This window comes from Monodon monoceros, unplaced genomic scaffold (genome assembly GCF_005190385.1).
Source record: "Monodon monoceros isolate NGI ecotype Baffin Bay Population unplaced genomic scaffold, NGI_Narwhal_1 Super_Scaffold_13, whole genome shotgun sequence".
In the NCBI taxonomy this organism is placed as follows: Eukaryota; Metazoa; Chordata; class Mammalia; order Artiodactyla; family Monodontidae; genus Monodon; species Monodon monoceros.
Window position 1 is genome coordinate 47,707,235 of NW_021703769.1, and position 19,037 is coordinate 47,726,271.

At 52.1% G+C, this 19,037-nt stretch overlaps 1 protein-coding gene across 1 annotated transcript in view; it reads left to right on the forward strand.

The window, feature by feature from the left end:
- The window catches only part of BFSP1 (beaded filament structural protein 1), a 36,543-nt gene extending 17,954 nt beyond the window's left edge, over positions 1 to 18,589 (forward strand). Inside the window, exons 4-9 of the mRNA XM_029221413.1 lie at positions 2,161 to 2,253; positions 5,787 to 5,894; positions 14,089 to 14,309; positions 15,448 to 15,533; positions 17,312 to 17,866; positions 18,029 to 18,589. Coding sequence (XP_029077246.1) covers positions 2,161 to 2,253; positions 5,787 to 5,894; positions 14,089 to 14,309; positions 15,448 to 15,533; positions 17,312 to 17,866; positions 18,029 to 18,438 — 1,473 coding nt within the window. The 3' untranslated portion in view covers positions 18,439 to 18,589. The remainder of the gene's footprint in view (positions 1 to 2,160; positions 2,254 to 5,786; positions 5,895 to 14,088; positions 14,310 to 15,447; positions 15,534 to 17,311; positions 17,867 to 18,028) is intronic.
- The last annotated feature ends 448 nt before the right edge of the window (positions 18,590 to 19,037 follow it).

The window sequence follows — 19,037 nt, forward strand, 5'->3', positions numbered from 1 at the left end:
GTGTGTACGTGTGTGGGGGGGTGGTGTGTGTGTGTGGGGGGGGTTATGGGTCGAGGGGAGCCAGTATCTGTGCAGGACGTCACAGTCCACAGAGTAATTGCGCACAGATCCGTCTTGATTAAGCTGTAGCCTGTTGACTGGTTCAGCTCAGAAAATGGAGAAAATGCAAAAATCGTAATTTTTTAGCGCTGTCTCTGAGGGGACACATGGCATGCAGGGGCCTCCTCGCATGTAGCGCTGTGCTCTGCCCCCACCCCCGCCAGCTTCTCACAGGCCTCACGTTGGAGGGGCCTTGGTGTTCTGGAAAAGTCCAGTCCCGGAGCTGTGTAACCAAGGGCCAGTGGCCTAACCTCTCTGAGCTTCTTCATCTTCGAAATGCAAACGCCAGACTCTCCTTCCTGCCCAGCCGTGTTATCTGAGCATATCTGTGGGCCTGGCCACGACCCGGGGCTGACCTCTCCAGGGGGCCTGGCCTCCCTCCAGCGCAGTATCTGCGTCTCTGCCTCAGGACGGATGTGCACCAGGCAGCGGAGGGCAGGTCTGCCTCACAGGAAATGTTGGGGAGTTAATGCCCCGGGAGCAGCCTCAGCCAGGGACGGATGGAGTTGGTGGCCACGTACCCCAGCTCCCTCTGCACCGGCTCCCAGAGAGCCCGCTAGGACTGGTGCCCACAGGGGTAATTCACCTGAAAACACAGTGTCTCACCTCCCCGCTCCACTGCTCATGTTTCCTGACATCTTTGCCGAAGCAAACTATTTGCACCCAGATCCTCCCCCCAGGGTCTGTATCTTACTCAGCTGGGGCTGCTATGACAAAGTACCGCAGACTGGGTGGCTTATGAGCAACAGAAATTCATTCCTCTCAGTTCTGGAGCCTGGAGCACCGAGATCAGTGTGCCAGCAGGGTTGGGTTCTGGTGAGGACCCTCTTCCTGGCTTGCAGACGGCTGCCTTTTTGCCATGCACTCACCTGGCCTTTCCTAGATCCGTATCCATAGAGAGAGTGACTGCCTTTCTTAACAGGGCACTAATTCCACCCTGGGGGCCCCACCTTCATGCCCTCATCTAAATCTAATTGTTCCCCAAAGGTCCCACCTCCAAATACCATCCTGCTGGGGGTTAGGGCTTCAGCACATGAATTTTGGAGGGATACAACTTTTGATCTATAACTGTCTGCTTCTGGGGAAACCCACAATGAGGCACCGTGAAGTAATATGGGTGAAGCACCTGGTACAACCTGGAACTTGGCAAGTGCTCAGGCAGCATCAGAGTCCCTTCCTGCCTCTGTGGGTGCCTGCTGCATTGTCTCACTGAATCCCAAAAAACAGCCTCAAGAGACAGTGTCCTAGGTTCCCTGTCAGTAGAGCCTGAGGTGCCTATAGGTGGGGTGGGGGTTAGGAAGGCGCAGGGGAAGGGGCTGAGCTGGAGTCCAGGCTCAGCCTGATCCCATGGGGGCTCTGGAGCATGAATCACACCACAAGCTTGGTCCCACCTTGAGGCAAGAGGGTTGGTCTTGTGTCCTGAGCCAGGAGTCATTGGTCCGGGTGGGGGATGGTGTGGCATTGGGGGCAGTTGCATAGCTTCCTGGCAGGATGACCACTGTGTGGCCGAGGGCAGTTCTGCGGAGGGGGCAGCTGTGCTACGTCGTCAGCTCTCTTGCACGGAGCAGGCCCAGGTGATCTGCTGGTGAAAGGGACCGGGCATTGCCTTCAGGTTGCTAATCCCTCTTTCGCGGAAGAACCGGAGGCTTAGGAGGTTTGAACACCTCGCCTGAGGCCACGTTCAGCTAGTGAGTGAGGCAGTCCCCGCGGACTGGCCACAGCCTGTGCTGCAGTCAGCAAGGTCCTTTGTGCCCTCCGGGATCTCTTTGTCCCCCATCCCTGCGTTTCTCATAACCCTGCATCCAGGGCGCTATGGAGACAGCCGCAAGGCAGCCACGGGACTGAAGGGGAGGTGACCTGAACTAAGCCTCGGTTTATTCATCGAGCCCAGTGTTCTCATGCAGACTAAAGGAGGCATAAAGCGTCCTCCGCACCCATCACGGTCTGTCCTATTTGCGGCGGTGGGACACGTGAAGGCATTCATCCTGCAGGTCACCTGGTACTGGAGGGGAAAATGTGGGGAGCTCAAGTTCTCATGAGAACGCTTTCCTCCCCCAACAGAACCTTCTGGAGATTCAGACCTATGTCAGCATCCTGCAGCAGATCATCCAGACCACCCCGCAAGCAGCCGCCGTAACCAGTGGCATGAGGGAGGTAAGAACGGGAGCCCAGGCGGCTGCGAAACCGCATGTGGGGATTTGTCCCGCAGCCCCGGGAGCCCAGAGACCCAGGGAGAGGCGTCAGGTCACCCCCACTGCGGGTTCACATTCGAAGTTCACTCTTCTGCTCTTTCACTCAGACGGTGAACGTGGGTATTTAGACATCTGAGGACATAAACTGTGCCCCTGACTATCTTCTTAAGTATTTCCTCTTGAGGATTACGGGCTGTCCTTCCTTGTCTAGCTTATAAGAAACTTCCAGACTGTTTCCCAAGCACTGTAGCACTGCTGCATCCCCACTGGCAACGGATGGAAGTTTCTGTTGGTTTGCTTCCTTGTCAACGCTGGGTATGTCGGGTTTTTACTTTGGTTTTGCCCTTTGCTACTCTAATAGGTATGTTGTGTATCTCTCTGTGCTTTTAACTTGCATCCCCTCACGCCTTAACGATGTTGAGCATCTTTTCATGTGCTTATTTGCCATTTGTATAGCTTCTTTATTGGACTATCTACCCAAGACTTTTGCCCATATTTTTTTATTGGGTTGTTTGTTTTCTTATTCCCCTTATCAATTTGACCATAATTTTGAATACAGAGAACCTCAGACAATTAGTGACTCTATTTTCAAGGTCAGGCTCTGCTAGTCTGGGGCATGAAAACTCTTGGGAAAGGATAGAGGTGATTGAAGCCGATTTAAAAAAAAACTGGGATTTGGATGTAAAACCTTATTCCCAATATAATGTTCCAAATCCCTTCCTCACTTAGCTCGCTAGCAGGGCAACAGGATATTGATGCATTTTTTTCCCCTAATGTGGTTTATGGGATTTTGTGATGCGTGATATGCTATTGTAAAAATAAACTGAAAAGGATGCAGATTAAAACAAAAATGTCATGTGTCCTTTCTTCAGAGGAGTGTTACGCTGGGACAGGGTTTTGTAGACTGTTCAACCGAGAAGACTCTGGGTTTTTCTGCAAGGGTGACTTAGGACAGAAGTCTACCCAGGCCCACAACCTGGAGAACCAGTGGGCTAGGGTGTTTGTTTGAACCTAATTTTTAATATCAAAGCTAAAGAAATCCCCAAATTTGCTTTCAGAGACACTTTTGAACCCTGCCAAGTAACATCTAAGAGGCAGGAGAGTTACTTTTTTTGGCCTTGACGGGGATACTCTTGTCCACATTGCCCACCAATGACCCCAACTGAACTGGGGTTGCCACTAAGGCCTAAAAAACAACTTCTCCTAAAGCATAATTTTCTTTGTCAGAGACTTCTTTCCAGACACTTTAGTTCTGTTTTGCAGACATTTTTCCTTTAATTCATAGGTGTTTTACATCGGAGCACACTTTTAAAATCACGTCATCTGTTCCCTTGTAACCCTGTTTTTCTGAGTTGTACTAATGTAGAGCCGTCTAGACCTAGTTTGATAGTGTCAGTGATCATCAGAGACCCTCAGCATCGTTGCCCGGGAGCTTGAGACAAATGCCACATCTGCAGCCCGACCCCCAGCAGACCCACTGTGTCGGAATCTGTATTTTAGCAAGATGCTCAGGGATTCGTGTGCACGTTAAAAAGCAGATTTAGAAAGAATCACATTCTTTATTCATCTCAGCTGGGAAATTCTACATACGAGCTAGGTGGTTGCTTTCAGGTTTGCTCCTTTGACTCTTGTTACTGTCCTAGAAAATGCCAGTTGAGTTTGCACAAAGGATATAATTAGCATTGCTTCCTAGGAGCCTGGGGTTAATGTGTCCATAAAGCATAAAGTCAGTGTCCTGTAGCCAGAAGTCCCTAGGGCCACCTCTGTGGTCAAATCAAGCTGGGTTTATTACTCCCCACAGGAGGGGAGGGTATACGCCGTGGATGGGGACCTGCGCTGGTCTGGGTACTGTTGGGGGGTGGGGGGCTGGTCTTATGGCTGAATATCCCCCTATTTTGTACCTTGGAGGCCAAGGTATGGGGTGAGGCTAAGGCCGTGCTTGGTAACTAAGCACCATCACTTGAGTTAGTGGTCATTTCTGTGGTTACACGGTGATTGCTTGGTCTGAGTTCAGACACAGTTGCAGAGCCGGTCTTGTTTCTGTCTTGTTCCCCTGGGATCCCAGAGTGACATCTTTAGGTGTTGAGGTGGCATCGTCTGTAAATTTATAAGGAGGGAGCATCATGCTGGGGGGTGTTGGTTAGTGCCGGCTTCCAGCTGACAGCTGCCGGCTGTCTTCCTTCCTCTACAGTAAGTATCCAAGGGCCTTCTGTGCGCGAGGCACTGTGGGAGCACCTGTGGGTGGACATGGGGAGGATGTAGTATAAGTAGGAGCTGGGCGGTGAGGAGAGGCGGGGCCAGACAAGCAGGCTGGGCCCTGGCGGGGAGGTGGGTGAGGGATTTGCACCGTGTCTGTGTCCATGCTGAGGCTGCAGGTCTTGGCTGGCATGTTTGCACATCCTCCACGTAGTGGTACCCAGAACGTGAGTCCCCTCTGCTCCCAGCTGTCCCCACGTCTGTGTCTTTGGGGCAGGGAGGCGGGAGCCGAGGCACAGAGAAGCAGGGAGGACAGAGAGAGAGAGAAACAGACTGACAGACAGGGAGAGAGACACACACAGAGAGACTGAGAGAATGCACGTCTCCACTGGGAGACTCAGAAATAAACACACCATCCTTAGGCAGCTCTGTCCCCAGGCCCACTCCTCCTCCCTCGCTCTCAACTTCTCTGTGTCTCGTTGCTCCGGCCACTTTGCAGGCGGCTGCAGAGCAGGGGCACCTTCAGTGGGTGGCCGTGAACGTGCTGGGCTGTGACTCTGCCCGGCAGGGGGCGGGGGGGGTGTCTCTGTGTCAGAAGGTGCTGCTCTAGAGAGGCCAGGCTCTCAGGAAGGGGTTTAGATGTTTCTGAATAATGTGGAGAGGCTGGTGGGAAAAGGGCAGCTGCTCTGCAGAGTGTGGAGAGGTTGAGGGTGGACCTCCTTCCAGAACATTCGGGGAGCACCGACAAGGCTTCCACTGTCGCCATGGCCCCTGCTGTGTGCCGTGGGGACGGCTCAGCACAGTTGGTGGCTCTGGCTCAGGGCTCAGACTTAGAAAACAAAGTGAAAAGGCGGTGAGTGGCCATGGTGGGCCTGCCTGAGTCAGCTTGGCTGCTGTGACAAAATGCCTTAGACCAGGTGGCTCAACCAACAGACACTTATTGCTTACAGTTCTGGAGGCTGGAAGTCCAAGGTCAGGGGGCTGGCAGATTTGGCCCCTGGGGAGAACCCCATCCCGGCTGGTAGATGCCACCCCTCTCTCTGTCCTTTCCTTCCTGCCCGCATGGAAGAGGGGGCCCTGGTGTCTCGTCCTCTTCTAATAAGGACACTAATCCCATCGTGGGGGCCCCACCCTCATGACCTCATCTAAACCAACCCTCCTGCCAAAGGTCCCACCTCCAGATGCCATGCATTGGGGGTTAGGGCCTCAGCCTGTGAACTTGGGGGGATGTAAACATGCAGAACACAGCGGCCCCTCTCCTCCGAGTGTGAGCGTGCTGAGTCTGGCTTCTTTGTGCAGGCGAAGCTCTTGACGGAAAGGGAGGTGGCCACCCTGCAGAGCCAGCTGGAGGACGGCCAAGAGGTGCTCTGCCTCCTGCAGGCCCAGAGAGCCGAGCTGCAGGCCCAGGTATGCCCGCCCCTCCTGTCTGCTCCTCTCATTCAGGTGTCACGGGCCTGCACAGGTGAGCACTCATGCATCTAGTGCTGTGAATTCTACAGACTCAACACACCTGTGTCCTCAACCCTCAGAGCCGCAAACAGCATCCCCAGTGGGGTGACCAGCCGTCCACTTCCCAGGACGCCTTCCTGCCCAGACTGGAAAAGCCCTGGGCCAACGGGGGCAGTGGGTCCCACAAATTCGTGGTCCCCGGAGGTCCCCCGCAGGCCCCCTTTGAGTCGCTGCCCCTCCCCCACCGAGGGTAAGCTATCCCCACTTCTGCATAACCGATCTGTTTTGCCCAGTTTAACCTTCTTTTTGAAAATAAGAAATGGACATACGTTGAGGGTTTTTACCCTACGCTCGCACGAGTCTGTGCTTCCTGTTTCTCTTCTCATGACCTAAACTCTCTCCTTTGGAATTTGACTGCAGCCCTGGAGAGAGGGGTTGTGCTGGGATTTGCTCCTGCTCAGAATTTGTCAGCGGAAACTTTGCATTTGCACCCCACCCCTTTTCTTTTTTCGGTGAAGCTTAGTTTGCAAACGAGCAGAAAAGCTTTTTGCAAGCTTTGCAGGAAAGCGCAGTCCTGTCTCTGTGGCCTTCCTTTGCGGTTAATGAGCTTCATGGGTCACCCCACCCCCACCAACCCTGTGATTCCTCCAGTTTTCTTCCTCTCATTACTGTACACCGGGCCATTCTGATGGGGACGTTGGGTTAGAATACGCTTCTTATGCTGTGTAACCACATTTCCCAAATCCAAAAGTAAGTTGACGTTCGGTTTGACAAGTACACATAAGGGACAAGGGAACAAAAATTTAAAAATCTGCCCCTCTAGAAAACCTAGACCATTAAAGGCTATATGTTACTTTGTCTCTATCCCACCAATGCCTGACAAGATCAAACCCTGCTGAAGCCACATGAGATGTGGTGCTTTTGGTGGGTACACGGTGTCCTCCAGATCTCAGGACTTGAGTCCAGAATCCTGATTCCTGCCCCACCCGCCACCCGGCCCCTCCCTGTGCAGCAACTCAGGGGCCACGGAGAGCAAACGGAGGCCTGGGGATGGTCCCCCAAGGCAAAGACCCCAGCTCAGGAAGGCGAGTACTGCCCTTAAAACACGTCCTGCTCTTGTTGACAAACCACGGCTTGGGGACCAGATGCACCGTTTTGGTGACTTGGTGAGTGTGTGGTTTCCTCTGAGGCCCTGAGAGGATGGAGGGAGGGTCAGGGTGTGTGTGTGTGTGATGTGTGTGCACGTTTTTATATGTGTGCATGTGTGCACGTGTGTATATGCGTGTATGTGTGTGTGTATATATTTGTGTTTGTGTATGTAAGTGTATGCGTGTGTGTAAGTAACCGTATGTGTGTACGTGTGTAATGTGTGTGCATGTTTTTATATGTGTGCATGTAAGTATATGTGTGTATGTGTGTGTACGTGTGTGTGTGTGAATGAGTGTTTGGATGCACGCCCAGTCACGGTTCTAGACACCAGTGTTTTCCAAACCACCAGTTACAACTCATTACTGGGTTGTAAAATGAACTCAGCCGAATCGACTGTCTTGAGAAAAGAAGGAATTCACAGCACTAGCCTAAGACCGAAGAGGAAATGACAGGGTGCGTGGCGAGTAGAGGCAGGATTTATTTTGTGAAACCTTCGTTTTAAATATATCTGTATGTGTGTTTAAGTGTATAGATTTGTGCAAATACACACATGTACTTATATCTTTGCATGATGTCTATGGTTTGTGATGTAAAATGTAGCTCTTCCAGTGGCCACGGTGATGAGGTTGAAAACCTCTGCCCGAGAGACTGAGAAGGGCCCCAGTCTCCTCAGGAGATGAGGGAGCCCAGCCTGATGTGGTGGGCACATCCGGTGAAGTCCGGTTCCAGGGCGAAAAGAATGCTTGTCTCTCTGTGAACTCATATGCATTTATTGACTATAAAAGTAAGATGTTTCATAAAGGATTAGCCTAGTTTCTGAGAATATGAGATAAAGCTCTCTGCTTGGGCGCCTGTCCCCACCCGTAGCTGCTGCAGAAAGACTGGCTTGTCTAACTCTGAGGTCGTTGTCTCTCTAACTGGGGGGGGGGCTTCACTGTCTCTTCTGTGCCATCCCCCCGCCAATCCCCTGCCCAGCAGTCTGGTGAAGCCCCTGGACCCTTTCTGAGAAAAATGTTAAAGGCAAATAGCTTCTGTCAGAGGTTTAGGACTACGGGAGGCTTAAGCTAAAGAGGCTTCTTTATTGTGCTTTGGTTCTGCCCTTGTTTTTTGAAGGTTCTCATTTATACCTGGGGTATCAGAAGAAACATTTCAACAAAGTGTCTTATTGGAAATTAATAGCCCCAGCCATCATCTGATGGCTTTATCTCTTATCCCATTCATAATTAAAAGTTACTAATTTGAAATTTTCTATGTTTATTTTACATTCAGAGTCTTTGGTAAAGTCAAGGATGACTGAAATAATTCCAGAGGAGCTCTGTTGGAGTAGCTGTAGAGAAATGCATTTGCACTAATGTGGTATAAAACTGTAATAAAACAGAAATTTCATGTATTTGCCAAAATTCTGAGTTTGTAAAATGACCTTCATTTCTTTGGCATCACATACTTACATTAATAATAGTAAAATAAGATATTGACATTTTCCATTAAAAAAAAAAGAAAAATGTCAAAGGCATAAAGTACATAGAATTAAAAGGAAACCAATTATATTGAAACAAAATAGTATCTGCCGAATTAGTTATCAAAATATTGCCAAAGCATCTTCTCTATGATAATATATGTGCTTATAGTAAATAAAACCTAGCAGGGGGTCTGATGAAACATGAGTCATATTAGTTTTCTCTTGCGGCCATAATAAATTTTCACAAAAGTCAGGGCCTAAAACAGCACTTCCTTGTGATCTTACGGTTCTGCAGGTTAGAAGTTGGGGCAGGCTTGGCTGGTTTCTCTGCTCTGGGGCTCACAGCCCTGAAATGAAGGTGTCGGCCGGCCTGGGTCCCCCGTATCTGGAGGTTCTTGTTGGGTGGTGGGCCGAATCTGCTTCCTGTCCCATTCCTGTCATTGGCAGAATTCCCTTCTGTGTGCCGCTGGGACCAAGGACCCTATTTCTTTGCTAGCTGTCGGCCAGGATTTACTCCAGACGCCGTCCACCTTCCTTGGCATGTGGCCCCTCCATCTTCAAGGACAGCAATGGTGCTTCAAACCTTTCTCGTGCATCTGATCTCCCTGATTTCTGTTCTTAAGGGCCTGTGGAATTAGGAATAATCTAGAATAATCTCCCTGTTTTTTAAGGTCAGCTGAGTAAGAAGTCCCTTTGCCAAGTAACATAATATATTCATGGGCATACAGCTAAGGGGCAAAGGTCATGGGGCCGAAAGTCTGCCTCATTAGCTTGAATCAAAACACGCACGTGGCAGGACCCACCTGAGAGCTTCTGACTCAGTGGGTCTGGGGTGTGGCCCAAGAATTTTTATTTCTAAATTCCAGATGCTGTTGCTGGTCGAGGAACCACACTTTGAGAACATTGATGTAGGGGTGGGTTCCATGTTGGGCCAGAATATTCTACATCTCAGGCACCCGGGTTCCTGGCTCGGGCCCTCCATAGCCTTATTCGTGAGATGTTCACGGCTGGCTTTTTGTTGATTTTAAAAGGCTGTTGTGACTTCCCAGTGGAGTAGCTGAGCTGAGCGTTCCAGGGGAGACTCGTCAGCCTAGCCCCTCAGCAGGGCCAGGGCCATGACTGGGGACGTGATGGGGGTCAGGGGAGGGGGAGCTCCTTGCAGCCTGAGGGCTCCAGCCGGCAGGGCTGTGGCAGCTGGTTCTGCCTATGGTTAGGGCATCTGATGCTTCTGGAACCCTCCGTCGCAGGGTCCTCAGGGGGAGGTCCCTGAACCAGCAGCATCAGTGTCAGCATCACCTGGGGCTTGTCAGAAATGCTCGTTCACGGGCCCGTCCCAGATCTACGGAACCAGGAACTCCGGAGGGCCCAGCATCTCGTTTAACAAGCCCTCCAGGTGGCTCTGCAGGCTCAAGTTTGAGAACGTTGGTCCACAGGTTGCCCAGGACCGCACCCACGATTGGAGCTGAATGTGGACCACACACGAGACCCCTGGGGATGGCACTTCTTCCAGGCGGATGAGAAGGGACAGGCGTTCTGGTTCTCTAAATTGCATCTGCTGAGAGTTTCTGTGACAGGAAAGTGAAAAAAGTCAGATTATTGGGAAAGTATACTCCTCCCTGGTGTCATTTCTCAGTAAAGTCCCTTAGCACCACCTGGTGGTACGTTTTGGTAAGACAGCGTGTAATCGGCGAAGGACACTTGATTTCTTTTTCCTTTTTGAAATGACCTTGGATCCAAAGGAGTCTGGGTGCCTAAAGGGACTGAGGCAGGAGGTCACCTCTCCAGATGCGCTCACTGTGAGGCACTGGCCCGGGTCCCTGAGGACCATGCTGTGCAGAGGCAAGCCCTGCAGCTGTGCTGAAACACATCTTTCAGCCGTTTCTGGCCAGCCCCACGCGAGGTCCGGGGAACACTGAGCAGAGCCTGGCCTGGTTCCTGCTCCCGCTGTCCAAGCCTGGTGGGGAGACGGCTATCAGCCGGATCTAAGCGGTCCAAGCGGAAACACACGGTCACCTAGCTCAAGATGAAGTTCCGGCTGCCTAGAGGCCCACACCTTCCACCTGCCTCTTTCCACCTGCCAGGGCTGTCCGTGGGCTGCTCTCTCCCCCTCTCCTCTCTGGATCCCTCCTGTGGATCCTGGCACCGGCGCCTCTGCTCCCCACTTCTCTCTCTGCGAGTGGCTTTGCTTCTGCAGCACCTGGACCGGCCCCACCTCCTCCTGGAAGACTTCTGTGATGTCCCCAGCACCCTGGGCCTCTCTGTGGGCTCTGTGACACCTTGGGCTTTGTTCCTGTGATCAAGCCGCCTCCCCCTCTGGGCTGTGGCTCCTGGAATGAGGGTTTCTTTCTCCCACAGTCAGGCTGGGGCTGGACGGCCTCTGAAGCCCGTGCCGAGATCACTCCCATCAGAGACGTTGCATTAGCCCCCTTTGAGCTGCTGCAAGTGGGGCTTTTATTGGTTTTCCTGAACACCCCGCCCTCTGATGAGTGGTTTAAATTATTGAGCTATAACACCAGGTGCTGCGGGCACAGCCCTTTCCTGCTCATGTGGGAGAAAGCTAAGCTTTGATGAAAGGCAGCTGTGATCAGCTTTCATGCCTTCCTGCTGCCCGGTTGACACTGGGATCCCTGGACCCCAGCCATGCCAGCCTGTGACCCGCAAGCTTCGTTCTCAGGACTGCTCCGTGGAAATGGAGACTCTTACGTGGGGATTCATCCACTCCGGATGGCTTCTTGTCTCTGAGATTTGAGCCTCAAAAGGGTCCTTTAAATTCCTTACTTCATGGAAACATTTCCTAGAGTGTGTGAACACCGGTGTGGGTAAGAGCATGTGGCCACACCAAGAATCAGAGGCTGTGCCTCAGTATTTGACATCCCAGGAGACTGTTTGAATGGAGATGCTTTTAAATGAGGAACAGAAACCTGGTCAAACTCGCTTGGTTTATTTTGAAATAATTTTAGACTTCTAAGAAGCTGCAAAAATAGTCCAGAGGTTTCCCGTACTCTCCACCCAGTTCCCTCAAAGTCAACCTCTTAATAGCACGGCACCAAGATTGGAACCAGGACATTGTCGAGCACGCCATCCTGGTAACAGATTTGCCTGAAATCTCACCTGTTACCCTGCTCACGTGTTTTCTGGTCCTGGATCCTGCTTGCATTCAGCTGTCCTGTCTCCTCAGCCTCCTCCAATCTGGGACAGTTCCTGCCCATCTCTGTTTCTCATGACCTTGATGGCCAGTCCTCCTGTGGGACGTCCCCCCATCTGGACTTCCCTGATGCTTTCTCGGGGCTGAGCTGACGCTCTGCGTTTGCGGCAGGAACACGACAGAAGTGATGGGTCCTCGGTGCCTCTCACCAGGAGCACCATGTGGCTGTGTCTTTGTACTGGGGGTGAGACTTGGGTCACCTGGGGTGGTGTCTCCAGCTTTCTCGACTGTGAAGATATTTTCCCCCAAAGGAGCAAGATATAAAGGGGCTGATGACCTTTGGGAACAGGGCGGGCGGCGGGAGCTTCTCACTCTCCCGGATTCCCTCTTTTCTCTCTTTTGCCGGCTCTCTCATCTCTGTTGCCTTTGCCTTTTGGCTTCATGTCTCTGTCTTTCTGAAGAATTGCCTTTCTCAGTTTCTCCACGCACTTTATGAAAGATTGTTTCTCCAGGGTGGTGGCTTCAGACCCTGGGCTTACGTGTCCCAGTGAGTCTAGAACCTACCACCAAGTCACTGCTATTCCTGAGATCCCTTCCCAGATGCCCGGAGAGGAAGCACGTGACAGGCCAGCCTGAGTCCTGGTTCTGTGGCTCTGGTCAGGGGAGTGTGGTCACACTGCTGCCCGGACACTTCCTACGTGTGAGATGGGACAGTCTTCAGACATGGGGACGACACAGGCCAGTGGACGGCTTCCCAGAGTGTCTAGTGCATGTACCTCTCCCTCTGTTCCTTCCTTCCTTCCTCCCTCCTTCCCTTCCTCCCCCCCTTCCTGATGCAACAGATCCATTCCTGACAACCTTTGTTGGCTGAGTCTGCCGGTGTCCTCACTAGGGACGTCACTGTTCCACGGCCACATCTGTACATAAAGTGAGGAATCAGGCTGTTGCAGGAATAATCACCCTCTACATGTCCAATGTGCTCGTTTAGCTGCATGTGTGAGGCATCTTGTGGTGGACATACGTGAGGTTGGATTCAGATACCTGTCTAGTCCCCCGTGACTCAAAAAGTGTGACCCGGAGACCAGAGCCATGGGCATCGAGTGGGAGCCGCTTAGAAATGCAGCCCTCCCGGGCTTCCCTGGTGGTGCAGTGGTTAAGAATCCGCCTGTCAATGCAGGGGACACGGGTTCGAGCCCTGGTCCGGGAAGATCCCACATGCCACAGAGCAACTAAGCCCGTGTGCTTACAACCACTGAGCCTGCGCTCTAAAGCCCGCAAGCCACAACTACTGAGCCCGTGAGCCACAACTACTGAAGCCCAGGTGCCTAGAACCTGTGCTCTGCAACAAGAGAAGCCACCGCAATGAGAAGCCTGCGCACCGCAAGGAAGAGTAACCCCCGCTCGCCGCAATTAGAGAAAGCCCGCGCGCAGCAACAAAGACCCAACGCAGCCAAAAAAAGAAAAAGAAGTAACTATCCTTTAAGAAAAAAAGAAAAGAAAAGAAATGCAGCCCCTCCGGCCCCACCGGACCTGCTGAGTCAGAATCTGAGCTAAACAGTATCCTTGGGGGGTTCAGATGCACGAAGAAGTTTGAGAACTCTTCCAGGAGAAGTGGGTTTGGTTTGCTTGTTCTATTTTGCTTTTGAGAACCGGCCATGCCTGTTAGATCTCTTCTCTTTGGGAAAATGAGGTTGTACTAAGCTTGTAAATCAGTACGCTGTGGCCCTTTAGGGGTTGCCACAGCTCTTACAGTGAATATGAGGCCACCTCTTTTTATTTTCCTACCTTAATTTTGATTTGTCCTGCATTAGTAGGTAATTAATGTTTCCCTGAAGTTATTTTATTTATACACATGTGCGAGTGTGCACAAACACACACACACCCTTTAGCTACCAAAACATATATGTAACTCTACTGATCAGAAATGAGAAAATTAAAGTGCCATAGTGATTGAATAAAATCAAGGACGCTTCCTCCCTTAATTATTTCAGTAAAAATAACATCTTATCTATTTAGTATATGTTCTTCTTTTTACTAATTTTTCAGCTGTTAGATTTATGCTAACTCAGTAAATTATGAAGAATGTACTTTGTTTGAGTTGCACATGTTATTCCATGGACGGCAGTTTTCGTTTCAGTTTCTGGGGTTGTCATCTTCCCACTGCCTTTGTGGGGTGGAGACTCTGCTAGGGCAGATTTCCAAGGGTGCTGATGCAAGCGTAAGGAGAAGGGGTTCACATCCCTCTGTGGCTTAAGGATTCCCTGCTGACAGAGAAACAGAGAAACAAACCCACAGAACAAATAAAACTGGATATGCTGCGTCCAGGGTATCCCTGCCAGGTCTGTGTCTTAAGCGAGAGGGTGGGCTGGGTTTCCTTACAGCTGTGTCTTTGCCCACAGACGGCGGCCCTAGAACAGGCCATCAGAGATGCCCACGAGTGCTACGATGAAGAGATTCAGCTCTACAACGAGCAGATTGACACCCTGCGGAAGGAGACTGAGGAGGCTGAGAGGAGCCTGGAGAGGTCATCCTACGACTGCCGGCAGCTGGTGGTCGCCCAGCAGACCCTGAGGAATGAGCTGGACCGGTATCACCGGATCATCGAGAACGAAGGCAACAGGTGGGGTCAGGGGTGCGCAGAGCCCGTGGGCACAGCGCCAACCTCTCTGGCTGGCCACTTACTTGTTCCACAGATCTTTGCTGAGTGTCTCCTGTGTTACTGTTCTAGGCAGTGGGGATGTGGCCAGGAAGGGAACCCCCAAATCTGTGACCTCACAGAGCTTGAATATTAGCCGGGGAGACAGGATGAGTGGGTTTGTAGCAGAGGGCGTGTGGCCTGTGACCTGTGCTCTGGAGTGAATCGCAGCAGGGAGAGGGGAGAGGAGGCGAGGGTGACGGGGGAAGTGTTTGAATGTCAAGCAGGGGGTCAGAAAGCCCCCACGGAGAAGGCTCCCTTCAGCTCACAGGCCTCTGGGGACATGAGTGTCTTAACAGAGAGGATGATCAGGCGTGGTTATTGAGGTGCTGCCAGTGAGGGGCCTGCACGGTACCTGGAGCTCAACCAGCGCTCAGTGTAGGTGTTATTACTGCTGCTGCCGTCGTGACTCTGACCACCTGGTTGGGTCAGTAATGTGGCTGTCGACAGGCCGTCTGGTCTCCTCCACGTAATGGAACTTTGACTTGAACGCCACTGGGAAGTAGATCTCTGTCTCCATCTCATCATTCACAGCTGCACCGGCATCGTCTAATGTCCATTTTCTAGATGTATTAATACATCTATATAGGGGCTTCCCTGGTGGCACAGCGGTTAAGAATCCGCCTGCCAAAGCAGGGGGCATGGGTTCGATCCCTGGTCTGGAGCCTGTGCTCCGCAACGGGAGAGGCCACAACAGTGAGAGGCCCGCGTACCGCCAAAAAAAAAAAAAAAAAAAGACCAGTTGGACATATTATACCCTGGTTGCCCTAAATACTTCAGCCTGGGCTGGCCATTCTCTTATTTAAAAAAACCTCCAAAACAAAAGAATTACAATTTTTTTTATAAGTGTGTTTCACAGCTTTGACTTGAGCTCAAAGAGATGATTATTCCTTTCCGTTGTCCTCCAGTGTGTACATGTGTTTGTGGTTCATGAGCAGTTGAATCTGGAGAAAGCCTTTTTCATTTTTGCTGGACGTTAGAGCATCCCTCTTGCCCGCCCCCCATCTGTTTGGCTCAGTGAATTAAAGCTGGAGATCACCCTCTTTCTGGTTCTTTTTGCCAGGCTGAGCTCCGCCTTCATTGAAACTCCGATCACTCTGTACACCGTGAGCCACGGAGCCTCCCTCAGCCCTCGACACGGTGTGAAAGGTGAGTCCCCAACCCTGGCTTCTGCGACTTTCTGTCCTGGGAAAAAGGAAAAATCAAGCGGCTTTCTCCCTAAACTTAGCATTCATACTCCCCGTCCATCTGGAAATTCAGTGCTTTTATGTGAGGTCCCTTCTCTCCCTCACTGATGTCCTCCAACAGGTGCTGAGTGACTGAGTCAAAAAGTTTACAAGGAGAAAATCAGATGGGGGTTAGGTCCCCTCAGGAACGCCGTCCGTGAACATGAGGCATTTAACTGGGGAGAAAAAATGCAGCTCAACATTTACTTGGGCAAGAAGTGAATACTGAATTGTATCTATTCACTGCACCCCCCCGCCCCCCCCACCCAGTGAAATGAACTCTTTTATGCAGAGGTGCTTGATCTAGTGTCAGGAGCAGAGTAGATGCTCAATTTTTGTTCGTTCTCTCTCCCATTCAAAACTGAGCAGAAATAGCTTGGGCAAGCGCAGCTTCTGCCTTCAACATGTGGTCCTTTGAGGATGGTTTCACGCGCCTGTGAGATGTCAGCTCACAGCTCAGTCTCCCCAGTCCTGAAGGAACAGAACAGTGCCTGGGAGAAGAGAAGCCTGTGCTTACGGTGCCTTCAAATCCAGGGGTCTCAGAAAGCTCAGAGGGCTTTGCAGAGATGGGGTGCCAGAGTCAGAACGTTGCTGCCAGGGGCAGGGGTCCCCAGACACCCAGGGCCAGCTCCAGGGGCGGGTGGCTGTGTGCAGGGTGCTGGGCTTGATGCTGTGCGGTCGCTGTCTGGACATTCTTCACAGTTTTGATTAGCGGGCCCTGAAATTTGGCAGCTGGTCCTGCAAGTAAGCCCTTCTCCACGCCTGCTCCCAGCCACCTGCTTTGTGGTGTCCCCACTGCGTCCCCCCCATCATGGCTTCACGGCCTGCTCACTCTGCCCTGTCACTGAGGGTCAGCCCCACGGGAGGCCCCTGCTCTGTGCAACTGAGTCCTCTGGTTAGCGAAGGGAGGGAGGGGCTGGAGAAGACTTCAGGATGAAAAAGTTTAAAAATCACTGTGAGTAAAGCTGGAAAGCCTCCTGGGTGAGGCAGGGTGAGATTTTGTGTTACACTTTCAGTTTTTCCTCTTAGCTGATCTGAGGAAGTGAATATGGCCTCGGGCACAGGCGATTCCTGTTCTGAGTTTGAGAGCATCACTTCCTCTTATTGCCCAGGAGGAAGGGGACGCTGAGCAAGGGGTGTCTGTGTTCATCTGGCCTGGGTTGCGAGCGGGACAAGGGAGCTACTCCCCATGGCCGAGGCCATTCCGAACCCGTCAGAGGCCCAGGCAGCTCTGCCTTGCTCCTTCGGGGAAGCCTGAGGCGAGAGTGCCCTGTGGACTGGGTTTCCACTGTCTGCTCTGTGGATCCCAGTGTCCCCTGTGAACTCGGGGGGCAGGGGGCTTGGTGGGCACTGGAGCCCTGCTCCCACAGAGTGTTACTGCAGGAGGATCACGGATCTCAGTCGGTTGTACCCAGTGTGATGGGAACTGTGGGCACCTCCCTCCCCTCTGCAAGCCCAGAGGGGCCAAGTGACTTGTCCAAAGTCACACAGTGGCCAGCAGAGCTGGGTCCTCAGTGTGGGCTGTGGATGCTTCAGACCCAGGGATCTTTCCCTGTTGTTTTTGATCATACGTAGTAAACCCCACCCCAGCGCTAGACAGGGGGCTCCAAGATAATTAGTGTATTTTTCAACAAATATATTTTCTTCCTCTTTCATTGGTGATGATATTGCCTCATTGTCCTTTTTTGTTTTTTTTTAAAGATCTCGCCAGGGCTGTGCAGGATATAACAATAGCAAAACCAAGACAAAAAGGCCTCCCCAAGAACGTTCCAAGGAAAAAGGAGATTATAGCGAAAGACAAAGCAGATGCAAGTCTGGAAGAGGCACCACTGAGAGGTCCTGAAGACCCGAAGCCAGGGCAGGTGGTACTTAAAGAAGAGGGTGAATCTAAGCTTGAATCAGGGGATGGAGAAGCAAGTCCCCCGACCATGGACGGGGCTCCGGAGGATGTCCCAGACGGAGGGAAGATAAGCAAAGCCTTTGAAAAACTAGGCAAGATGGTCAAGGAGAGGGTGAAAGGCCCCAAAGAACCCGAGCCCCCCGCTGACCTGTACACCAAGGGGCGGTATGTGCTGGTCTCCGGAGATGCCAATTTCGTGGACCCAGGCTTCTGTTCCTTCTCCGTCCCGGCCAAAGGGGGCGTGGTGGTTTCCAAGGGGGACGACTCTGTGGCGCCTGACAGCCACGTGGAGCCCTCTCCCCAGCAGCCAGAGCCCCCTCTGGAGGACGGAGAGGGGCCTCCCCAGGGGAAAGATGGTCTGGAGGATGGACAGGGGCCTCCCCAGGGCAAAGAAGATGGTCTGGAGGACGGAGAGGGGCCTCCCCAGGGGAAAGATGGTCTGGAGGATGGACAGGGGCCTCCCCAGGGGAAAGAAGATGGTCTGGAGGATGGACAAGGGCCTCCCCAGGAGAAAGAAGATGGACACCCCTCTACCCCGCACACTGTAGACAAGGGGGATGAGATGAATGCCGAAGAACTGAAGGGCGCCCAGTGGAAACAGAATGGCCAGAAGGAGGAGGAGGGGGCCAGGGAGCCCTGTGTCACAGTCTCTCCTGGTCCAGAGGGGCCGTCTACACCCCAGTCTCAAGGGCCTCAGGTCACTCAGGGTGGGTCCGACGGGCCTGGAGCTTGGAGCAGCAGCCTGCCGGCGAGAAGCCCTCCCAGGACGCTGGCCTATGAGAAGGTGGAGGTGATGGAATCTATTGAGAAGTTCTCCACCGACAGCATCCAGACATACGAAGAGACTGCTGTAATCGTGGAGACCGTGATCGAAAACACGAAGGCAAACAAGGAGAAGCTGGAGGAGAAGTGCTCTTCCAATGCCTAGGCTCGAGGGGAGAAAGCGCCTTTGGGCCACTGTTGGGAAGTGCTTTGATATTTTAGGACAAACCATACAAGACTGAGGGTTCTTGTTTGGATTAGACCATAGTTGGCCTGTCTGGCTTGCCAGTGAAGCCTTAATTAAAACGTTTTCTTTGCTTGCACATCCTTTGTCTAATTAACAGGGGCTTTGGGCTTTTAGGTGGGTTAGCCTTGCTCAGGGGTGCTCTGTTAACAGCCACCAAGCCATGCTCGTTTAGGAAAGAGACAAGCCCTTCATATGGGTCATTGAGAGACTCGTCAGAGGCTCAGAGTCTGGATTTCACAGAGAAATGTGTTAGATGATGGATTGGCTGGTTTTCTCTGCATTTCAAGCACAAACATTTGATCACATGAGGAGTGTTTTGTTAGAAGTAAAACAATTAAAGGTGTCTGTCTTGGTTTGGGTTCTCCCAGAAGCTGATCTCGCAGCAAGGATTTGATGTAGCTTCTGGGGGGAGGGGTGGTCTCAGGAAGTGCCAGGAGGGCAGGGAGATGGCGGCAGGGACAGCAAGGAGATGGGCTACCAGATGGGTCAGTCCTGTGGGCGGCTGGCGCTTGGCCCCC